General features: G+C 47.5%; 1 protein-coding gene across 2 annotated transcripts in view; it reads left to right on the top strand.

Moving 5' to 3' along the window:
* LOC117053361 (transcription factor COE1-like) overlaps positions 1-24,005 on the top strand; it is a 98,315-nt gene that overhangs the window by 21,571 nt on the left and 52,739 nt on the right. For both annotated transcript variants that reach the window (XM_033161041.1, XM_033161042.1), the window contains exons 3-6: positions 16,891-17,047; positions 18,365-18,428; positions 19,583-19,638; positions 22,747-22,820. In XM_033161041.1, the coding sequence (XP_033016932.1) occupies positions 16,891-17,047; positions 18,365-18,428; positions 19,583-19,638; positions 22,747-22,820 (351 nt within the window). The remainder of the gene's footprint in view (positions 1-16,890; positions 17,048-18,364; positions 18,429-19,582; positions 19,639-22,746; positions 22,821-24,005) is intronic.

The raw sequence follows: 24,005 nt of genomic DNA, 5'->3' as shown, positions 1-24,005 counted from the left end.
GAGTCGACCCCAGGTTCGAGGTCGAGGCAGGGCTGAGCCCTGACATAACCCATCAAACGCCCTCCTCCTTCAGCGGGGCCCCTCCCAAATACACCCAGTGACCGGCAGTGGCATAATGGGAAACAAATGGCCGCCTTTCAGAGAATTCTTTAGCCATGATTCCTGCATTGCAGGGGGTTGAGATAGATGACCCCTGGGGGTCCCTTTCAAACTCTAATGTGATTCCTAGCCCCTGTCACCTGGGGCTGCTCTGAAAATTAGGGTGGGGGAACTTAAGGAGAAGGGACACGCATTTGTTGAGAGTAGGGGTGTGATGGGTCCACGATGGGGGGGGGGAGATAGTGGGAGACCCACTTTTTACACCCAGAGAACTGGGTCCTAAACAAGAAGCAGGCGATATTTCCCTTGATTTCCCCCCTCCCCAAGTTCTATCTCTCCCTCTCTCTGCTCCCACCCTGCTTTTTAGCTAAACGGACACCCAGAGAGCAGCCTAGGAAAAGTCGGTGGGTGGAAGAGTAATTTACCTAGGAGATTATGCTGAGGGGGAAGAGAGATTGTCTTACTTTCTGTCTGTGGGCTGAAGGTTGGGAAGGAAATTTGCCTCTTGTTTTTAACGAGGGCTGGCCCCCTCTCCCTGCATTTCTCTGATTGAAATGCTGCAGCGAAAGAGACTTTTTCAGCTGTACGGAGGAGATTCTTGAAGATGCGGCTGGCTGGGGGGAGAGAGCGAAGGAGCTGGTTGTCAAAACTGATCCTTCAATCAGCGGGGAACCTGCACAAGCTCTTTTTCTTTCACGGGGTATTTTTAGAGCCCAAAGGTTGCTTGGAGCACAGAAATCCAGGAGGGAAGTTCCCAGAAAAATCACACTTTTTTGGACGTCCGGGTGGGTTTTCTGACTTGGGCCGCCGGGTGCCGATCTTGGCAGAGATGGTCATGTGTTTACGTCAGTGCTAATAAACTGTTTAAAAAAAAAAAGGAAAAACAAGCACCCCACAATGTGTAAAATTAGGACCAGTGGCAGAGTGCATCGTTGATTAATCATCTGCCTTTTATCTGATTGATTAAATTTAAATAAATTTGCATATTGCCCAAAACCCCTGTCGCTGCCATCTTCGGATACTGGAGAAAGTGAAAGATAACTGGCACTTTCAGCAAGCAGACGGTGCGACCTCAGAGCATGTTTACTCAGAAGTGAGCCCCACTGAGTTAAACGGGATTTACTCGCTGGTAGTGTGTTTGAAATTACAGGCAATAGCACCCGGTTGTTACTGGAAAGAAATGCCGTCTTGGATATTTTCATTCCGTTTCAGCTTCAGAAAGTAAAAAAAAAAGGACCCTTAGCTCTGAGATGCGCCCTCCCTTTCCTTCTCTGAAGGATATAAAAAAGTCCTAGAATCATATAATTTAAAAGTCAAAAGGGGTCCCAAGAGTCATCTAGGGCAAAGATGCTGTTTTTTTTAGAGGGGAGCTCCAGTCTCTGTGTTGACCAAGTGTTTGCTACTGCTTCTCAGTGTTAGAAACTCAGGTATATAAGCTATGTGCCAAATGGCTCCTTAAGACATGTCAAGTTGCCATTTTAGGCTTGGCTCCCGGACAAACCGGCTCCTGAATGCCGCAAACCTGGAAGTAAGTGTTCCGGTTTGCGAACTTTTTTTGGAAGCCGGACATCCGACGCGGTTTCCGCTTGAGTACAGGAAGTTCCTGCAGCCAATCGGAAGCCGCGCCTTGTCTTTCGAACGGTTTCGGGAGTCGAACGGACTCCCGGAACAGATTAAGTTCTTTTTTTATATATATAAAATTTTTATTTTTCTACATTAAACAACAAACATATCAAACAAATAAAGCTAAAACAAGTAACACATTATACAACAAAAAACACATCAAACACATCACAACAACGTAAAAAAGAAAAAAAGAAAAAACTTATACATACCTAATCTGGAACATTAAAAAATCATTGTTTAATTCTAGTTTCAATCTTCTTTAGGGGACTTCCCCCGTTCCCTCAACTGCGTTCAATAATAATATACTTTGGTAACTTTGTAACTACTTTCTTAACATTCACCACTATTCTTAATAATCTTTAAGATAATAATCAATCATATATAATTCATTACTTAAACAACATAACCTTAAACATTTCTAAATATTTTGAACCATCCATAACATTACTTCTTATGTACTATTTTCATCTAACATCAACTAGCTAAAGCCAATTAAACAAGCCAGCTCTGCTTCAAATATCTAGCTTTTCACGATTTTTTAAGTAGTCCTTAAATTTCTTCCAATCCTGTTGCACCTTCTCCTCCCTCTGGTCTCGGAGTCTCGCGGTCAGTTCAGCGGAACAGATTAAGTTCAAGAACCAAGGTGCCACTGTACTACTTTTGGGTTCCTGAAATTCATTCAGATTGTGCAGATAAAATATCACTGATAGAATTCTGCAGGGTGTGTTGCTAGTGTGTGAAAACGGCCAAGATCCAAGGATCCCCAGGCATGCACCTCCAGATGGTGGAGACGTCAGGTGCCATCGTGACGCCCGGGCATCTTCACTTGGTGGCAAGCGGCCGATAGCCAGCTGCAAAATGCGCCTGGCAAATTTCTAACGCCGCTCCTTCTGTAGAGATGGGTTTAACTCTTTGTTTGTTTGGTTTTTAGTAACTACAGTATATTCTGGCGTATAAGACTACTTTTTAATCCAGGAAAATCTTCTCAAAAGTCAGGGGTCGTCTTATACGCCGGGTGGAGAATCTGCGGTCGAGTATATCTCAAACTCTATATTTTAACTGGAAAGGTTGGGGGTCATCTTATACGCCCAGTCGTCTTATACGCCGGACTATACGGTACTTAATTCAGACTCTAACGAATGGTGTGAAATGTCATGCTTGGAAGGGTCATCGCTGTGGTGGAATTGAAGCTTCTTCTGTAGCTTCTGACTCGGCCAGCTGAAGGAAAACTAATTGCACAATTGTAGAAATAGGTTTTTTATTTCTTTCAGTTTACCAAGTGTGCGATTAAAATAATAATGATCTTATTTCTGTCTTGCTACGCACTGTGTCGGTGGCTTCCAAAACGTTTTATAAATCTGCAAAAAATGAAAAAAATGAACATGAAAGCGTCCTGGGTTCAAAACCTGGACAGAAACTGACCATCGGTGTTGACAAGACTAAGCTAAATGAAGCAATCATCTGCCTTGGTGTCAGAAGACTTGCTTTGACAAGAAAGGGCCAGAGCTGGTGCTTTGCATCCAGAAAGTCCAGGATTCTTTCTCTCTCTCTTTTTAAAAATCATTTTTATTGGTTTTACAAATACAAAGTTATAAACAAAGAGTCGAAAAGCATATTCATATAAAGAGATTCCCTTGAATCTCGGGATTTCCCCAACATCCCCTCCATGGGGTCCCATTTTGAACCTATTCTTCCATACTTCAATTTTTATATCAAATCATATTGTTGTTGTTTAGTCGTTCAGTCGTGTCCGACTCTTCGTGACCCCATGGAGCAGAGCACGCCAGGCACTCCTGTCTTCCACTGCCTCCCGCAGTTTGGTCAGACTCATGTTGGTAGCTTCAAGAACACTGTCCAACCATCTCATCCTCTGTCGTCCCCTTCTCCTTGTGCCCTCCATCTTTCCCAACATCAGGGTCTTTTCCAGGGAGTCTTCTCTTCTCACGAGGTGGCCAAAGTACTGGAGCCTCAACTTCAGGATCTGTCCTTCTAGTGAGCACTCAGGGCCGATTTCCTTGAGAATGGATAGGTTTGATCTTCTTGCAGTCCATGGGACTCGCAAGAGTCTCCTCCAGCACCATAATTCCAAAGCATCAATTCTTCGGCGATCAGCCTTCTTTATGGTCCAGCTCTCACTTCCGTACATTACTACTGGGAAAACCATAGTTTTAACTATACGGACCTTTGTCGGCAAGGTGATGTCTCTGCTTTTTAAGATGCTGTCTAGATCAAACCATATTATCCATGGTAATTGTTAAACTACAGGTGAAATCAAAATCCTGCTAATGTTTCCATCTGCTCACAGTGGTCTAAATAATAATAATTTTTTCTCATTCTTTTATAAAGTTTTTAACCTCTTGGTTTCTGAGTTTCCCAGTCAGTTTTGCCATCTCGGCATAGTCCATCAGCTTGGTTTGCCATTCTTCTCTGGTAGGGACCTTGTCTTCTTTCCATCTCTGGGCTAGTAACAACCGGGCAGCTGTTCTTCCATGCATAAAAAGTCTTTTCTGCTCCTTTAGAATATCAGAACCACAGAGCCTAGGGCTTGCTTATCAGAAGGTCGGCGGTTCGAATCCCCGCAACGGGGTGAGTTCCCGTTGCTCGGTCCCAGCTCCTGCCCACCTAGAAGTTCGAAAGCACGTCAAAGTGCAAGTAGATAAATAGGTACCGCTCCGGCGGGAAGGTAAACGCGTTTCCGTGTGCTGCTCTGGTTTGCCAGAAGTGGCTTAGTCATGCTGGCCACACGACCCGGAAGCTGTACGCCGGCTCTCTTGGCCAGTAAAGTGAGATGAGCGCCGCAAACCCAGAGTCGGACATGACTGGACCTAATGGTCAGGGGTCCCTTTACCTAATTTCTAATAGAAAAGCTTCTGGTTTCTTAACAAAGGTTATTCTAAACATTTTTTTCATTTCATTATATATCATCTCCCAGAAAGCTTTTATTACTTTACAAGTCCACCACATATGATAAAAGGGACCTTCATTTTCTTTACATTTCCAGCAGGTATTTGAACTTGTCCTATACATTTTTTGCCATCTTACTAGGAGTCAAATACCACCGGTACATCATTTTCATATAATTTTCTTTCAGTGCACAACATGCCATAAATTTCAAGTCTGTTTTCCACAACCCAGAAGGTCCCATGTTCAATCCTCCTCATCACCAGATTGATCACTCTATAAAGGTCAACACACCTTTAAAGCTATTCTTTCCCCTCTTTATCTATATTTTTATCTGTGTTTTATTCCAGCAATGCCTTGCCATGCTTTGGCTTACGGCCGCACAGAAATGCTTTGATGAATTAAAAACGAATCTAATCCGGCAGTCTGGTTTGACCAGCTCCATATTGCCCACACTGACTAGCAGCCGCAAGACCACTTGGCATTTGTTGATAGGGGAGCCCTGGAGGGCTGCTGCCAGACAGAGCTGGCATTACTGAACTAGATAGATCAGTGGTGAGACTTGACATCAGCCAGCTTCCTGTGTTCCTGTGGCAATGAAAGGCGCTTCACTCATACCCTCCAACATTTCTCCAATGAAAATAGGGACGTCCCATTTCATAATGATAATTTTACTATTTATACCCCTCCCCAGCCACTCTGGGCAGCTTCCAACATAGAATCATAGAGAGCCATCCAGTCCAACCCCCTGCCAAGCAGGAAACACCATCAAAGCATTCCTGACAGATGGCTGTCAAGCCTCCGCTTAAAGACCTCCAAAGAAGGAGACGCCACCACACTCCTTGGCAGCCAATTCCACTGTCCAACAGCTCTTACTGTCAGGAAGTTCTTCCTAATGTTTAGGTGGAATCTTCTTTGAATCCATTGCCCCGTGTCCGCTTCTCTGGAGCAGCAGAAAACAACCTTTCTCCCTCCTCTATATGACATCCTTTTATATATTTGAACATGGCTATCATATCACCCCTCAACCTTCTCTTCTCCAGGCTAAACATACCCAGCTCCCTAAGCCGTTCCTCATAAGGCATCGTTTCCAGGCCTTTGACCATTTTGGTTGCCCTCCTCTGGACACGTTCCAGCTTGTCAGTATCCTTCTTGATACAAGGATACATATACAAGAACATAATAAAACACCAAACTTTCTTTTTTAAAAAAACCTTCCTTATACAGGATTGCCTTCAGACAGTTTGGGGGTCAGATAACTTCATACCCTCCGACATTTCTCCAATGAAACTAGGGACATCCCCTAAGGAAAAGTGGGATCAAATCAGAAACCGGGATAGCTTCTCGAAATCAGGATGTCCCTGGAAAATAGGGACACTTAGAGGGTCTGTTCACCCTTTTCTTTTATTATTATTATCAAATATCCAGCCTGTGAAATTTGCTATCATGCTATGTGGGGAGGCCCCCTGGCTTGGCCCAACCTGCACTCACTCTTCATTCCTATGTACTACAGGCAGCAGAGAACGAGGTGGCAAAAGGGACTGTGCCTCTTTGTTGGGGGGTGCCCCACTTTCAATGCTTCCCCATGGAAAAATGAGAAGAGCCACTGCGCGTCAGGTTCCAGCTAAAAGTGCTTGCCGTCGTGTTAGATTTCTTCCTGCAAGGAGCTCTAAAAAAAACAACAACACCCACCAGTAGTCTAAAGTTGAACATTCCTCTCTGCCTTATCATCTCCATCTCCGTCAGGTTGTCAGTTGGACCAAGCCTGGGTTGCCTGGGAAAAGCCCAAATGTATGGAGGCTGTGTCTGTTGGTGGCTATTAGCCATCGTTACTAAATGGAGCTTCATTGTTTAGGGGCAGTATATCTCTGAATATGGTGCTTAGGGGCAGAGAGAAAACAAGGAGCGAACGTGAGGATGGACAGATTCGGTTTCACATTTTTCCACTCGTGCAATTCTCCCCATTTTCACATCAGTGTGTGTGTGTGTGTGTACAGGGTGAGTCCTTCAAAAGGGGCCCGTGGATACAGAGTACACATGTTCCACGGGGCCTCTTTTAAAAGGGTCATCGTGTCTGTGTGTGCGCGCGTGCACACACACACACACACACAGTGGTACCTTGGTTTAAGAACAGCTTAGTTTATGAACAACTTGGATTAAGAACACTGCAAACCCGGAAGTAGGTGTTTTGGTTTATGAACTTTGCCTTGGAATAAGAACATGTTCCGCTTCCTGTTGAGTGTGTTCCATTTGTAAATTGAGTCCCCCGCTGCTATGGGAAAGCACGCCTTGGTTTAAGAACGCTTTGCTTTAAGTTTGTAAATCAAGGTACCAATGTGTGTGTGTGTCTGTGTCTATGGGGCGGAAACCTTGTGAAGATTCAGCTGCAGCTGAGTGAGAATCTCTCCTTACACACCTTTGTATGCAATTTTGCCTAATATACCCTCTTTTGCAAAGCATCTCCCCCTCCCTTTTATAATGTATCTTTGTTTGCTGCTTCCAGAAATTCATGCATTTCTATGTATATTTAACTACAGTATGTGCATTTTTTTTGGCCAGGGAAGGTTGCATTGCAAAATTCAGAACAATATAGATTTCCAAAAAGAAAAAAGAGAGGCTGTGTTTCATTCTCCCTGCTATTCTGAAAGTGCGAATTAGACCCTTAAATGTGAACTGGATTAATTTTTCTCCCCCATCTCGAGTCAGGGCCAAAGCTCTTGGGGGCTCCCCCCCCCATAAATCAAAACCAGGATCTAGAGTTGGCAACTGATTTTTTTTAAAGCATTTAAGGAAGGACAACAATTAAAAAACAACTGGCTTGCATTTAACAGCAGCTTGATTCTCATGGAGATTAAATATGACCGTTTGTTAACAGCTGCACATCAAGCTGTTGTGATGTGCAAAGGGGCAGGTCAAGAACTTTGGCAATTCTACCTGGGAGAGAATAAGGTGCAAATTCCGTTTACTCTGAACTTAAGTTGACTTCAGCGCTAAGCCAAGGCACCTAAGACTGATGCATTGCCTCAGAAATTCGATAGGTGCTTTGGGGGACAATTTTGGCTGGAGAAGTGATTCAGGGGGTTACACCCAGCACACACATAATTCCACTCTTCCCCTAGGCTCACTTTAAATTCTGAAGCACTAGGGGAAGATCCAGTCCACAAGCGCTTCTGGAATGTATAAATTGACTCTGCCATCCCAGTAGGAGAGCCAGTGTGGTGTAGTGGTTAAGAGCGGTAGACTCGTAATCTGGTGAACCGGGTTCGCATCTCCGCTCCTCCACATGCAGCTGCTGAGTGACCTTGGGCTAGTCACACTTCTCTGAAGTCTCTCAGCCCCACTCACCTCACAGAGTGTTTGTTGTGGGGGAGGAAGAAAAAGAAGAAGAGTTTGGATTTGAATTTCCGCTTTATCACTACCCGAAGGAGTCTCAAAGCGGCTAACATTCTCCTGTTAGCTGCTTTGAGAATCCTTAGGGTAGTGATAAAGCGGGATATCAAATCCAAACTCTTCTTCTTCTTCTTCTTCTTCTTCTTCTTCATCTTCATCTTCTTCTTCTTGGATTCCTGCTCCTTTTCATAGCTGTGTGGCAGGCAGAAATTCTGCCAGGGGATTCTGCTGCAGGGAAAGCAATGCCTATTGAATTGCTGCCTGGCACGCTAATGATAAAGGCGCAGGAAGCCTTGGCAGGAAAGGTGGCAACCGTTGCCACAACTGTGTGCAATAGTTGCTACTGGGCCCACTTGAAATCCGGAGCCGTAAATGTCTTCTCTCTGTTGGGCCATTGGAGTATTGGAGACGGCCTTGCTCCCTCGGCCCACTTTCAAGAAGTCAAGGGACAAGCACGGATGGTCCTGCTACCTTCACCTCAAAGTCCATAAAAATCAGAGCCTGAGCGACAGTCAGGAAGCCTTAAACAAGTGTGGTTAACTTAATTTACCGTATTTTTCGCTCCATAGGGTGCACCTCGTTTTTAGAGGAGGAAACAAGAAAAAAAAATATTTTTCTGGTTTTCCTCCTCTAAAAGTCCTGTTTTTTTTGTTTTTTTTTTTGAGGATCAGCTAAAAGTTTTGCAGCTTTTTTTTTGCAAAGGGAAAAGCCCTGTTTTTCTGAGGATCAGCTAAAACTTTTGCAGCTTTTTTGCAAAGGGAAAAGCCCTAGTTTTTTGGAGGATCAGCTAAAAGTTTTGCAGCTTTTTTGCAAAGGGAGAAAAGCAAAGCTTCTTTTGCAAAGGGGGAAAAGCAAAAAGCCCCATTTTTATGGGGTTCAACTAACATTTCTGCAGCTTCTGAAGGAAAGGGAGCCATTTCTACAGTTTCCATACATATAATCTAATCAGCCAGTCACATGTCGCTGGGGAAACAAACAACCTCCCTCTGCAGCACATTCAACAATGGAGGGCGGGGCTGAAAGGGAGCCGGGGACTCTTATCTCTCTCCTGATCTCTTGCTGATCAGCTGCTGAGCGGGGTCCTTTCAACACCCCCTTTCCTCCTTGTAAAATAAAAAGCACTATCTGCTTTTGGCCCCTGGGCAATTCGGCTCCAAGGACCACCATTCACTCCATAAGACGCACAGATATTTCCCCTTAATTTTCAGGAGGGAAAAAGTGCGTCTTATGGAGCGAAAAATACGGTAACTGGAAGTGTTGATTGGCTGCGCCTTTTCATTTCAATAGCCATCACTTTCCTCGGGAACTTGGGCAGGGCTGGAATAAGTCACAGGGAAGACGGAGCAAGCTTGTTTTCCACTGCTCCAGGGGGGAAGACCTGAACCAGTGGATTCAAAGGGCAAGAAAGGAGATCCCGACTAAATGTTAGGAAGAACTTTCTTTTCCCCATTGGCCCATTGTGCAATTGATGGAGAAAGTGACTTCCTTACACACACACACACACACACACACACAATCTTCTTTCCAAGGAAGAGAGGGCAAGACAGACAAACATTTTCTCCACGAGTCAGGAGGGTGGTTTGTTGTCTAGGTTCAGGGGATACACAGGCCCAGCTAGAAATGAGCCCCAAATTTCTTAGATATTCTCTAGAAGCTCAGAGGGTTAGTCTACAATGGGGAGAGATGAGGCCTCCCGACTCTTGGGCAGAAGGGGAAAGCATTAAATATATATATTTGAGGGCAGTTGGCAGGCAAATGGGCCTCCTCTAAATTTTACCCCTCAAACTGGAATGGCCTTCCCTCGGGAGGTTGTGGATGGCAAGAGCTGTTTGACCGTGGAACGGACTCCCTCAGAAGGTGGTGGACTCTCCTTCCTTGGAGGTTTTTAGAGGCAGAAGTTGCATGGCCATCTGTCATGGATGCTTGAGCTGAGATTCCTGCATTGCAGGGGGTTGGACTAGATGACCCTTGGAGGTCCCTTCCAACTCTGCAATTCTACGATTCTAAGCGTGCAGTGGGATCTTCCCATTTTAGCTTTTCCCCCCAAGTTGGCAGGTTACCCCACACCGTCTGTGACCAGAGCATAGGGCTGGTTCTGAGTGTGGATTCTCAGGCCAGATCCAGAGGGCTCCTGTGCGGCACAGAGGGCCCCGTGTCAGGGCCTCTGCAAGGCCTTTTTTATATATATATACCCTGCCTGTGCAACATCAGCGTTGGTAAGAGCGAGAAAAGCCCGGGCGGCTCTGCTACACGGCATGCCAGGTTTTATTACAAGCAAGTCTGAGCTTTGAGCTGAAGGTCTCCCAGGAGAGTGCTTGTTTCCTTCCAAAGTCATCACCGCTCTAAGCGGCGGAACAAAATTCAGCATTCAGAGTGCAAGACAGGCTGCACAGTGGCCTCTTCGAAACGGAGCATTTTGAGTAAAATTATATAAAAAGGGGGGGGAGCTCTTATTCTTTTCCCCTTTTTCCCCCCTAGTAAATGCGACGTGTTTCTAGGCTTGATTTGAAATTGCTCTCTGCGTTTTGGAGACGCAGTGTCTTCGAAGTCGTTATCCGTAGAACACAGGGCAGTTCACAACGTTCAGAACGCAAAATACAAAAATGGAAAGTTGGCTTCACAGTTTGTTGCGGACTCTGTACCCGTCTAAGGGTGGCGGAAGTGGGGACTGACCACCACCTTCCTTGCCTACAAGAGACAACCCCCCCCCCCCGGTTCAATCCCCTTCCGTCCGGGTGCGGCTGGGAAAACTGCTGCCACCCAGTGTAGACATTGCCAAGCTAGATGGTCTGATTCTGTATAAGGCAGCTTATACCAAAAATAGGAAAAAAACCTCCTCAATATTCCCAGCATCGTTCTCCTCTTAACGCCTTTTGCAGTCTTGGTGTTCTAGGGGAAGGGATTTTGGGGGGAATCCCAAAGAGAACGTTCCTGTTTTCTCGAAAGGGTTTTTCAGCTGCAGGAGTCGAGGGTGAAGGAAAAAGGAAGGAGGTTTTCTAAGAAGCTGCCCTCTGGAATGAGTGTCAGCCGATCGCTTTCTGCAGACACTATCGAGACTTTCAGGCTCGCTGTCCTCTTCCACCCAACTCCCCTCCCCACCGCAACCTCTGACAGTTGATTTGAAAAGTGGCCTGGCAGGTAACAGCACACAGCCTGACAATCTCTGATCTCCCTTCTCTCTTTCTGAGGAAACATTTATTGCAAGTTGGTTTGCATTCCAGGCACTAGAGAGAGAGAGAGCTGCACAAAGGTGGGACCCATAGCCTCTTAAGACACTCCTCGCCCTACTACAACTCCCATCAGCTCCAGAGAAGCATGCAGGATGCCAGGTTTCCGGAAGGCCACTTCCAAGGGGACCAGCTGATCAGTTGCAACCCACACATGCAGGTTGCTGGTGTGTGGCTAAAGCCTACGTCCCAGTTTACGTTTCTGCATTGCAGGGGGTTGGACTAGATGAGCCTCGGGGGTCCCTTCCAACTCCACAATTAGTCTGTGATTCTATGCACGTCGTCTCTTTTGCGGTATTGTCATAGTTGTCGCCTCCTCCTCGTCTCCTTTTATAATAATTTTCACATACAATATGAAGCGCATTCTTGCAAGAGTGCAGCACCTCGTTGCTTCACTGATTTGGGTTGGATTGTTTGGCAAATGCTCAGATCTTTTCCACTGATATAAAGGGGTTGTATAATAATAATAATAATAATAATAATAATAATAATAATTTTATTATTTATACCCCACCCATCTTGCTGGGTTTCTCCAGCCACTCTGGGCGGCTCCCAGCAAAATAGTAAAAACACAATAAAACATCAACCATTGAAAACTTCCCTGTGCAGGGCTGCCTTAAGATGTCTTCTAAATGTCAGGTAGTTGTTTATCTCTTTGACATCTGATGGGAGGGCGTTCCACAGGGCGGGTGCCACTACCGAGAAGGCCCTCTGCCTGGTTCCCTGTAGCTTTGCCTCTCGCAGTGAGGGAACCAACAGAAGGCCCTCGGCGCTGGATCTCAGTGTCCGGGCTGAACGATGGGGGTGGAGACGCTCCTTCAGGTATACAGGACCGAGGCCGTTTAGGGCTTTAAAGGTCAGCACCAACACTTTGAATTGTGCTCAGAAATGCACTGGGAGCCAATAAATATATTTCAGGACCACTGTTATATGGTGGCCACTTCCAGTCACTAGTCTAATTGCCTCATTCTGGATTAATTGCAGTTTCCAGGTCACCTTCAAAGGTAGCCCCACGTAGAGCACATTGCAGTTGTCCAAGCGGGAGATAACCAGAGCATGCACCACTCTGGCGAGACAGTCCATGGGCAGGCAGGGTCTCAGCCTGCGCACCAGATGGAGCTGGTAGACAGCCGCCCTGGACACAGAATTAACCTGCGCTTCCATGGACAGCTGTGAGTCCAAAATGACTCCCAGGCTGCACACCTGGTCCTTCAGGGGCACAGTGACCCCATTCAGGACCAGGGAGTCCTCCACACCCGACCGCCCCCTGTCCCCCCAAAACAGTACTTCTGTCTTGTCAGGATTCAACCTCAATGTGTTAGCCGCCATCCATCCTCCATCTGCCTCCAGGCACTCACACAGGACATTGACCGCCTTCACTGGTTCTGATTTAAAAGAGAGTTAGAGCTTCATCGCAACTGGATTGAGCTCAGAGAGTGAGATCACAAATAGGAGAGCCATTGATTGCATTATTTGATATTGGTTTGCAATGTGCTTTAATGCTGAGCTTGTGCAAAAACTGTTTCCGGTCCGAATGGGATATATTAGGGGTTTTTTAATGTGGCCAGTCAGTATGTAAGAACAGAGCTCAGTTTTAGGGTCTTATAAATGCACCAGCAGCTGCATACCTGGCATTGCATGGGAAATCTAAGAAAAAAATCAGGGAGTTTTGAAATTTGTGGTTCAAATCGGCGCAGTTTTGAAAGGTTCAGTCTGCTGTGTTGACGCCAAGCGGCATCCAATTCTACCCAAGCAGATAAAAACCCGCTTCTCAATCTCAGGAGCCATGGAATTGAAGAGTTGGAAGGCACCCCAGCGGTCATCTAGCCCAACCCCCTGCAATGAAGGAATCTTACTTTTGTTGGCATCTGTCTGTCTCGAGAGACGATGGAAGAGTGCGCCATTTGGGGGTAAAGTCAAACCATTGGAGAGCTACGGCACCTGCTGTGGCTGTAGAGATTGATATCGGAGAGACATGTTTTATCGCAGGTGTGGCGGATAAAGGCGTCAGATGAAGGCAGTGATCACAGCTCCAAAATGCCTGGCAGATGGCCGTGCCCACTCTCCAAGGAAGGAGAGTCCACTGACTTCCCAGGTAGTCTGTTCCACGGTTGAACAGCTCTTACCACCATGCAAAATTTGGTTGCGATATCTTAAGAGGTGCCCATCTGCCTTGCAAACAAACAACTTTCCGAAATATATAATAGATCAGCATGCACGGAGCCAGCCGTGTCACAGCAGTGAGTTGGACAGGTGTAGGGTCCATTGACTACGCAAAAGCATTTGACTGTGTCGACCACAGCAAACTAAGGCAGGTTCTTAAAGAAATGGGAGTGCCTGATCACCTCATCCGTCCCCTGAGAAATCTCTATGTGGGACAAGAAGCTACAGTTAGAACTGGATATGTTCAAAATTGGAAAAGAGAGGTCCAGAGGCTGGCAGTGCCTTTTCTGCGGTGGCTCCCTGTTTGTGGAAAGGAGGCTCGCCTGGCACCATCATTGCAGATCTTTATGCGCCCGGCCGGCATAAAACATTCCTCCCCAGGATCTTTATGCGCCCGGCAAAAAACATTCCTATTCACGCAGGCCTTTGGCTCATTGAACAAGATGGCCTTTTAAATGTGTGGGGAGGGTGCACTGGTTTATTTTTAATGTTATGCATGTTGCATTTTTATTTTGCAAACCGCCCTGCGATCTTGAGATGAAGGGTGTCATATGCATTTAATAATAGGCTCCACCTTCTATCCCTACGAGGTGCCCCCCCCCCAAGAGGTGCCACCCACTGCCTCTCAAGGCCTGAGTTCCCAGAGTCCCCTTCGCTTTCCATGCACATGAATTAACCGTTGCAGCTACAAGGCCACAAACGTGCGTGTTTCATTCGTCTTCAGGAATGCACCTGCCCAGAGGTGCCTGCAGTTGCAGCACCTGACCAAAAGGAGGCGCCAGTCAAATGTGTGGTTGAATTCAGAGGGTTTGGGGGGGGCGGTAGAAGGTTCTGCTTCTATGTGTGGGGTGCATTCATTGGTGACACTTTATTTCGTCCAGGGCCTGGGTGTCTCCAGGTTGCGATATTTGGCAGTGCCCGGCTCAACCGGCAGCCGAGCTCCTGCACAGCACGCAGTGTGCAGAACCAGGCCACCTGGCCTGGCAGACGTCCCCCCTCCCCACCCCCTGGCAGTTTGCCCCCGTCACGTGCCTTCAGAAAAGACGTCTGGCGCATTTGTTTCAGCCTGGGGGAGGAGTGGCAGGAGGTGGCTGCGCCTGTTGGACTTCTGCCTGCCGTGCGTTGAGAGGAGAAGGGAGCATGATAACCTCCGCTTTGCCCATGTGTACTGGGGCTGAGATTCTGTTCCCGAGGGACAGTGCTTCCTGCAGTTGGCAGAACAAGCCAACAGGTGGCATCCTTTTATCAAGTGTGCCCAGGAACGATATTTGGCGCCAGCGGGTCGGATTTTGATGGGGTCAGTGGCCTAATCTGGGGAGCGTTGCCCTTGCCCCTGAGGGCCTGGACTGCGACTTCTCTGAGAAGGGAGTAAGGACCCAGTGCCGCGTCCCGCAAAAAAGAACCTTGCTGTGCTATTACTAGACAGAAAACCAACAAAGGAAGCTTTCATCTTCCCCATCCATCATCATCCTTTTACTACAGTGGTTCTCCAAGGGTGTGGCAGGAGAGGGTTGCAAGGACAATTTCAAGGACGGTCAAAGGAACAGCTAAACATTTCAACGTGCTATAGTTTAGTATCTGTTTTATTTTATTTGCAGAATATGGATAGCTACCGTATTTTCCAGCGTATAAGGCGTCTGGGCGTATAAGATGACCTCCAACTTTTCCAGTTAAAATATAGAGTTTGAGATATACTCGACCGCAGATTCTCCACCCAGCGTATAAGACGACCCCCGACTTTTGAGAAGATTTTCCTGGATTAAAAAGCAGTCTTATACGCCAGAATATACAGTATCTTTTCGAAAGGAGGGCAAAAGCATCAAGTGTTACCGGGGACCATCCTAGCTGTGTTTTCCAACGTATTTCTTAAGAAATTCGGTGTGGCCCGAGCAATTCGTATTTTATTTTTTATACTTTTTTATTAAATTTTCTGTTTTACAACTTAGAATACTCATTTAAACGCCCTTAAAATATCACGACTTCCCTTCTTTTCTTTCCGTGGTTCATTTTACTTATCATAAGTCCCTGCATATTTTACGCAAACTGGACCATTCAGTGTTCCATTATTGCGTCCATCAAAACTGATTTACACTGTTGAATTTATCTTAAGGCTGCCAAGGTTTTCAAGTGTACTCAGTGCCCCCCCCCCCGTGTCTTCAATAAACGTTTTCCGATCTTCTCTAAACATTGTGTTCTTCTTGTTCTCTTATTCTATATGTTAAGTCCGTAAGCTGCGCATATTCCGTCAGCTTAAGTTCCCATTCTTCTTCGGTTGCGACCTTGCCCGTTTTCCATTTGGGGGGCTAACGAAACACGGGCGTACATAAATAACATTTACGAGCATTTTTTCCCCCCTGCGTGCCTCAGAGGGGGGGGGGGGAATGTTCCAGTTACAGGTAGGTAGCCGTGTTGGTCTGCCATAGTCAAAACAAAATATAAAATCAAAAAATCCTTCCAGTAGCACCTTAGAGACCAACTAAGTTTGTTCTTGGTATGAGCTTAGTTGGTCTCTAAGGTGCTACTGGAAAGGGGGGGGGGGGGGAGTTTGAGAATCACTGTATTACTACGGCACTTCAGTAAAATCATGCACAATAAATATTTATTCATTCATTCATTCATTTAAAAAACCAGATTTCTTTATTGTGTTTCTACCCTACCTATCCGTCCAAGGAGCTCAAGGTGGCATTGTGTGTCTCCCCCTCCTCAGGACCGGTGCTAGGGCTTCTGGCACCCTAGGCAACACCAACCTTCTGGCGCCCCCAGAAGGTGGGGGGGTGGAGAGTCAAGCAGCCCCCCGCCAAAGCCTGCCATTAATAGATCCGCCCGTGCGCCCGCCTCTCCCTTCGCGAGGAGAGGGGTGGGGTGGGGGCTCGCTCACTCGCAGCAACTGAGGCGGGAGCCAGAGGAGGGGCGGGAAGGCGGCTGAGCGAGCGCGAGGGGCCGGCAGCTGTAGCGCACATTGGACGCATGCCGCGTCCGTCCGGCGCACCGAGCGCCACGCTCTCCAGCTCCCGCCGCGCCCCGTCGCTTTTCCCAGCCTGGAGCGCGCGGGAGAATTGGGGAAGTGGGCGGGGTCGCTGGAGTAAGGCGCTCTTCGAACGGGGGGAAGCTGGGAGCGGGGAAGGGTCCTCTCCTGTTAAAGCACGTCTGTACCCGCGCGCTGCTTTGGAAATCTGCCAGCGGCGTAGCGCCCCCTCCATTTCGGCACCCTAGGCGGCCGCCTAGTCTGCCTAAATGGCAGCGCCGGCCCTGCCCCTCCTCATTCAGTCCCAACAACAACCCTACGAGGTAGGCTAGGCAGAAAAGTGGCGCAAGTGGCCCAAGGCCCGGCGGGCACCAGGTTGGCAAAGTCTGGCATAGATACTCCTATATCCTGCTCTCCCTTTCGTTTAGGCTTGTGGGTGGCTGGTGGCAGGGAAGGGGGATTCTGGCTGGAGTTTTTGCCTCTCCTGACCGGCTTCTCTTTTCCGTCTCTCCCTCGCAGTGGCGTTGGGCTGGCTCGGGCCCATTTCGAGAAGCAGCCTCCGTCCAACCTCAGGAAATCAAACTTTTTCCACTTCGTCCTGGCCATGTATGACCGGCACGGCCAGCCTGTGGAGATCGAGAGGACGTCTTTCATCGACTTTGTGGAGAAGGACAGGGTATGGTGCCAATCGGGTTGCGCTGTTGTTCCTCTCATCCCACCCCCACCACCCCCACAAAAAATCCCTCAAGGTGTCAGATTTGAGGCATCATATCCAAGATGGCGGCAACCATGGAACGGACTCCAACTACAATTCTTTTGGATGTTTTTAAGCAGCGGTTGGATGGGCATCTATCATGGATGCTTCAGCTGAGATTCCTGCATTGCAGGGGGTTGGACTAGTTGACCCTCGGGGTCCCTTTCAACTCTACAATTCTGTGAACTGTGTCCCTCCCCCACTCATGCTCACCCCCGCCATACAATGGAAGTTGACTTCGGGGGCCTTTTCAGAACCAAGATGGTGGCCCCCAGGACCATGGGCATCTGCCATTGGATGGGGCATTGTGGCTCCAGACCTGGATAGAGCGCCCAGGGTGGGGAGCTAGGTGCACTGGGGGGGGGGACAGCTGTAGCGCTGAGGACTTCTGTAGAAGTGGGAATTTCAGCTTGCCCAGTCCCTCGTTCAAAATCAGCAAGTCTTTTTTTGAACCTCACCCCTGCTGTGGTGATGGCCTGGCTATCTTAGTCTCTCCGCCCACCCCTATGCAATTTGGGAATAACAGTACTACTACTACTACTACTACTACTACTTATTATTATTATTATTATTATTATTATTATTATTTATTACTTATACCCCACCCATCTGGCCAGGCCTCCCCAGCCACTCTGGGCGGCTCCCAACAGAATATTTAAATACACAATAAAACATCAAACATTAAAAACTTCCCTAAACATTAAAAACTTCCCAACCCACCTTTCAGGGTTATTGTGAAGGACTCCCTGAGATAATGTGTGCAAACCGCTTTGCATATTCTCGAAAATCGACTTCTTCTGGTGGTGCGACGAATGCAAGACTAAATTGTTTTTTTTTTCTTTATTTCTTCAAATATTTCATAGAATCAGAGAATTGTAGAGTTGGAAGGGGCCACGAGGGTCATCTAGTCCAACCCCCTGCAATGCATGAATCTTTTCCCCCAACGCGGGTCTCGAACCCACAACCCTGGGACTAAGAGTCTCGTGCTCTACCAACTGAGCTTATCCTTGCATTGATTCATCATACTGTATTTTGTTCCTGCCTTTTCTCCAAGGCACCTTTCGCCGTTTGCCTCCAAACTTTACCCTCACATCAATCCTGCGGTGTAGGTTTGGCAAAAAAGTCAGGGGTCTCGCGGCTGGCAGATGATTTGAATCCGGGTCTCGCTAGTGCAAGATGGCAGAGGGTCTTAAGATACGCCGTGCGTTTTCAAAATAACATTTTGTCCTTTTCTTTCAGGAGCAGACTGGAGAGAAAACCAACAATGGGATCCACTACCGGTTACAGCTTTTGTACAGTAACGGTAAGGAGCATTGCTGGCTAATTCGCTATGTTTGCATGGCGTTTTTCAGGGGGAACCAGAAAGTGGATGTCTTAAAACAATTGATTAAAACTAGCCTTCCGCCAATATTATTATTACCTGCCCTTCACCCTAACGGCAATTAAAATAATAAAGCACAATGTTTTTTTTAATGCATTAAAAAAAAAATCAGTGTCAAATAACTTAAGATTTCAAAACAGGAGTGTCTGAAGCCAGAGAAAAGAGCTGCATCTTCGGCATCTTCCAGAAGCTGTGCAATGAAGCTGCCAGGCCCACTTCTGTGGGGAGTTCTGCAGATTAGGGGCCACCACAGAGAGACCCTCTCCCCCCCCCCACAACCACCCCCCAAGCCTCTGGGGGCAGAGGAACTACCAAGGGCTCCCCCTGCCCATCTTAGTACCCAAGAGGGGCTTTAGGAAAGGAGAGGGGTGTCCCTTGGGTATTTGTTTGGCACCTTGAATTGGACCCAGGGATCATCTCTGACGACAACTCCCATCGTGCAGAGTGTGGTCATGCAAAAAAAGCAGCCCTCTTTGCTCCAGCCAAGTCGCTGCATCCACTCACTTTACTAACCAGGGGTCCTGCAGGTGGCTCGGACTACGTTTCCCATCAGCCATCATGCGAGCTCCAAGTTTAGGCTTTTCAGAGCCTCCCAGGTCCCAATCCAAGGCTCAGCCCGCCCTGGCTCACATCATTAGAAAAGAATCACATTTAGATGCTCATCATTGCAGACAGATGCAAGTAGTTTATTTTCATTTTATTTCTATTGCATTCGTATACCAACCATGTCCCTCCTTTTTGTTTCCTCTAAGGAGCTCAAGGCGGTTGTCCTCTCTCCTCACTGAACAACCCTGTGAGGTAGCTGAGGGGTAGCAGCTGGGCCCAAGGCTCCATTCAGTGAGCTCCGTTCATGGCCGAGCGGGGATTCGAACCCAGGTCTTGCACTACAGCAGAGTTGTCGGCCGGTTGTGCCAAACTCCGCCACCTCTCTCTCTCCCCCCCCCCCAATTTTGGGACTGGCATCGTCCCTGCGCCACCATTTTGAAAGCGGGGGGGCCTCTGTGATTTTGAGCCAGGGGATAGGAAGTTCCAGAACGGACGAGACAAACCGTTCCTCTCGCTTTTCTTCCTCGCAGGACTTCGGACGGAGCAGGACCTCTATGTGCGGCTCATTGACTCCATGTCCAAGCAGGTAACAAACGGCCTCTCCCTGCTTGCCTGCTCTCGTGGAAAGGGACAGAGCGTTTTGGGGTGGGGACAAGCACAAGTATATTTCTCTTGCTCTGGAGGGGAGGACTCAAACTCATGGCTTCAAGTTACAAGAAATGAGATTCCGACTAAGCATCAGGAAGGAATTTCTGACAGCAAGAGCTGTTTGACAGTGGAAGGGACTCCCTGGGGAGGTGGCGGACTCTCCTTCCTTGGAGGTTTTGAAGCAGAGGTTGGATGGCTATCTGCCATGGATGCTTGAGTTGAGATTCCTGCATTGCAGGGGATTGGATTAGAAGACTCTTGGGAGTCCCTTCCAGCTCTATAGTTCTATGATTTGGAAGGAAGGAAGGAGAGGAAGAGAGAAAGAGAAAGTGAGAGTAGAGGAAGGAAGGAAGGAGAGGAAGGAAGGAGAGGAGAGGAAGAGAAAGTGAGAGTAAAGGAAGGAAGGAAGGAAGGAAGGGAAGGAAAGAAAGAAAGAAAGAAAGAAAAAGAAAGATAGATAGATGATATATAGAGGAGGGAAGGAAGGAAGGAAGGAAGGAAGGAAAGAAAGAGAAGGAAAGAAAGAAAGAAAAAGAAAGAAAGATAAATGATAGATGGATAGATAGAGGAAGGAAGGAAGGAAGGAAGGAAGGAAGGAAAGAAAGAAAGAAAGAAAGAAAGAAAGAAAGAAAGAAAGATGATAGATGATAGATAGATAGGATAGGGATAGATAGATAGATAGATAGATAGATAGATAGATAGATAGATAGATGAGGGGAGGGAGGGAGGAAGGAAGGAAGGAAGGAAGGAAGGAAGGAAGGAAAGAAAGAAAGAAAGAAAGAAAGAAAGAAAGAAAGAAAGAAAGAAAGATGATAGATGATAGATAGATAGGATATAGATAGATAGATAGATAGATAGATAGATAGATAGATAGATAGAAGAGGGGAGGGAGGAAGGGAGGAAGGAAGGAAGGAAGGAAGGAGAAGGAAAGAAAGAAAAAGAAAGAAAGATAAATGATAGATAGATAGATAGATAGATAGATAGATAGATAGAAGAGGGGAGGAAGGGAGGAAGGAAGGAAGGAAGGAAGGAAAGAGAAGGAAAGAAAGAAAAAGAAAGAAAGAAAGAAAGAAAGAAAGAAAGAAAGAAAGAAAGAAAGAAAGATGATAGATGATAGATAGATAGGATAGAGATAGATAGATAGATAGATAGATAGATAGATAGATAGATAGATAGAAGAGGGGAGGGAGGGAGGGAGGGAGGGAGGGAGGGAGGGAGGAAGGAGAAGGAAAGAAAGAAAAAGAAAGAAAGATAAATGATAGATAGATAGATAGATAGATAGATAGATAGATAGATAGATAGATAGAGGAAGGAAGGAAGGAAGGAAAGAAAGATAAAAGATAGATAGATAGATAGATAGATAGATAGATAGATAGATAGAAGAGGGGAGGGAGGGACGGAGCAGGGAGGGAGGGAGGGAAGGAGGAAGGAAAGAAAGAAAGAAAGAAAGAAAGAAAGAAAGAAAGAAAGAAAGAAAGAAAGAAAGAAAGAAAGCTTGAGGAAGATGTGATAAGTAGATCTCAGTTTTGTCCCAGGAACAAAATCAGCCTCAGAGTTGGTGTGCTTCCAGCCCTCCCCTCCTGAGGAGGGAGCCCAAGGGAGGTAAATCCCAAACTGGGAGATGCTTCATTAAGCTTCACCATCATTAATCAACACCATTAGGCCAGGGGAGGCTTTGTTAACTCTGATGCTGATGGGCTGGGAGCCTCTGCTGCTTAGCACCTGCTTAGCACACGTAAACACACACTCCTTCTCCAGGGGGCTTGCCCAGGGCTCTCTGCAGAGGCCAAACACAGGAGGAGGAGGAGGAGGAGGAGGAGGAGGAGGAGGAGGAGGAGGAGGAGGAGGAAGCCCAGTGTGTGCAACTCCCAGCAGCCCCACCCAGCATGGCGCGTGGCCGGGGAGTTGTAGCGCCAGCTACATCTGCAGGACACCACACTGTCTGCCCCTTCGCCGGCAGGCTGAGCTTTTGCACGTAGGACCAAGTGTGTAGTCCTTATGGTTGTGGGTTCGGTGACGGTTGGGAACTCTGGGCCTGAGTCAGGTAAACTGCCGTGCTAGTGGGAGCAGGTCCAGTGGGACTTCACCTCTCCCCCTCTCTAAATCTGCTGGGGGGGGGAGGTTCCAGGAGAACCCCCAGAATAGCACATGGGGAGGGAAGGATGGGGGAGATTGTTCCACCTGGCAAGATAAACGCTTGCATTGATGGAACAATCTCCTTAGGGTGGCATTGAAGTCTACCTTCAGAAGCCGAAGGAGCTTCTGGATAATAAGACTTCCACTGAGCAGAGATGGGGCTTAAGTGCCCAAAATGTGTACAGAGGTTCCACACGTATGATTTGGGGAAGCGGCAGAGCTTCCTTTTTGTTCTTTCGTGATTGCCATCATAACCTAAGGACATAAGGAGAGCCTGCTGGATGAGGCCAATAGCCCCTCTAGTCCAGCATCCTGTTCTCATAGTGGCCAACCATATGCCTCAGTGGGAAGCCCAAAAGCAGGATTCGAACACAAGAGCCCTCTGCCAACTGTGGAGGCAGAGCATGGGCCTCTTGGCTGGTAGCCACTGATAGCCCTCTCCTCTTCCTCCTCCCCCTCCATGAAATTGCCCAATCCTCTTTTAAAGCTATCCAAGTTGGTGGCCATCGCTGGCTCCTGTGGGAGAGAGTTCCACAGTTTAACAGCAGCGATAAGGAGGACTTTCTTTTATCTATCCTGAATCTTCCTCGGATGTCCACGAGTTCTAGCGTTAGGAGAGAGGGAGAAAAACTTTTCTCTATGTACTTTCTCCATGGCATGCAATGTTTTCATAATTAGCATCGTCATCGGTTCATTAACCGCCTTCTGAACCGCTGCCCCATGATGATTTGCACATAAGATAATTAAAAGGCCAGGGGGGGGGAATTAAACAGAAGGCTAAAAAGTTATGCCCTCTGCGCTTGGCCCATGAAAAGAGCCTGGAGTGCCGTAGCATCTGGGTGTTGAGTTTTTCTAGGTTGTTCCTCTCCTTAACACTTCCCCTCTTCTCTCCCCCCCCCCTGTTTTCCAGGCAATCATCTACGAAGGGCAAGACAAGAATCCAGAGATGTGCCGTGTGCTGCTGACACATGAAATCATGTGCAGGTGAGCCTGGCTCAGCTCCCTCCTAGAGCAGTGGGGGGATCCTCCCTTCCTCCTTCCTTCCCTCCTTCCTTCCCTCCTCCCTCCCTCCATCCCTCTTTCCTTCCTTCCCTTCCTCTCTCTCTCTCTCTCTCTCTCTCTCTTTTTCCTTCCTTCCTCCCTCCCTCCCTTCCTCCTTCCTTCCTTCCTTCCTTCCCTCCTCCCTCCCTTCACTCCTTCCCTCCTTCCCTCCTTCCTTCTCGCCTTCCTCCCTCCCTCCCTCCCTCCCTCCCTCCTTCCCTCCTTCCTTCTCGCCTTCCTCCCTTCCTTCCCTCCTTCCTTCTCGCCTTCCTCCCTTCCTTCCCTCCTTCCTTCTCGCCTTCCTTCCTTCCGTCCCTCCCTCCTCCCTCCCTCCCTCCCTCCCTTTCTTTCTTTCTTTCTTTCTTTCTTTCTTTCTTTCTTCTACAATCATATTGGGATCAAAGTCTGCAGGTCTGGCCACCCCGTCTCAAAAGGTCGTCAGACTTTGGAAAGTTGCATAAAAACCATCCCTTCAAGACAACCTGTTTACAGAGCATTCATCCTGGTTTGTTCGCAGGGAGGTTAGACGAGGTTGGCTTTGACACCAATATTCATTCTCGTTTGCCGGCGGGGAGGCTAGATGATGCTCCGTCAAACCTAGAGTGACCCCACATTTTCCGGTGCAGCTTCCCATCTCCTTCCCTATTTCAAATAGTCTGGTCTTTTTGGGGAAGCGGTTTTTGAAATTATTTTAATAATTGTTCAAGTACCTGGTTCCTCCCCTCCTCATTTAATCTTCACAACAGCCCTTTGAGGTAGGTTAGGCAGAGAGGCAGTGACCAGCCCTCGAGGTCACCCCAGTGTGCTTCACAGCCGAGCAGGGATTCAAACCCTGGTCTCCCAGGTCCTGGTCCAGGTCTCTTAACCACTAGGCCACACTGGTTCTTGTTGCACAAGGCCTGGCCAAACACCTGCAGCTCTGCAACCTGAATTTGCAAGCTCAATGTGTGATGGAATCCCAAGTGAGGAGTCATGATAGAGCCCAGGCTATGTATTTTTGTATGGTGTGGGTTTTTAAATTGCATATGTATTGTTTTACAGCCTAGGGCCATATAGTGAAGGGCAGATTCTACGCATAAATAAATAAATATAAATAAGTCGTTGATGTGTAATTGGGAGCCAAGCCGC

The sequence above is a fragment of the Lacerta agilis genome, chromosome 9, assembly GCF_009819535.1.
Source record: "Lacerta agilis isolate rLacAgi1 chromosome 9, rLacAgi1.pri, whole genome shotgun sequence".
Taxonomy (NCBI): domain Eukaryota; kingdom Metazoa; phylum Chordata; class Lepidosauria; order Squamata; family Lacertidae; genus Lacerta; species Lacerta agilis.
The sequence above is the reverse complement of the archived record's forward strand: the minus strand, read 5'-3'. Positions and strand labels throughout refer to the sequence as shown.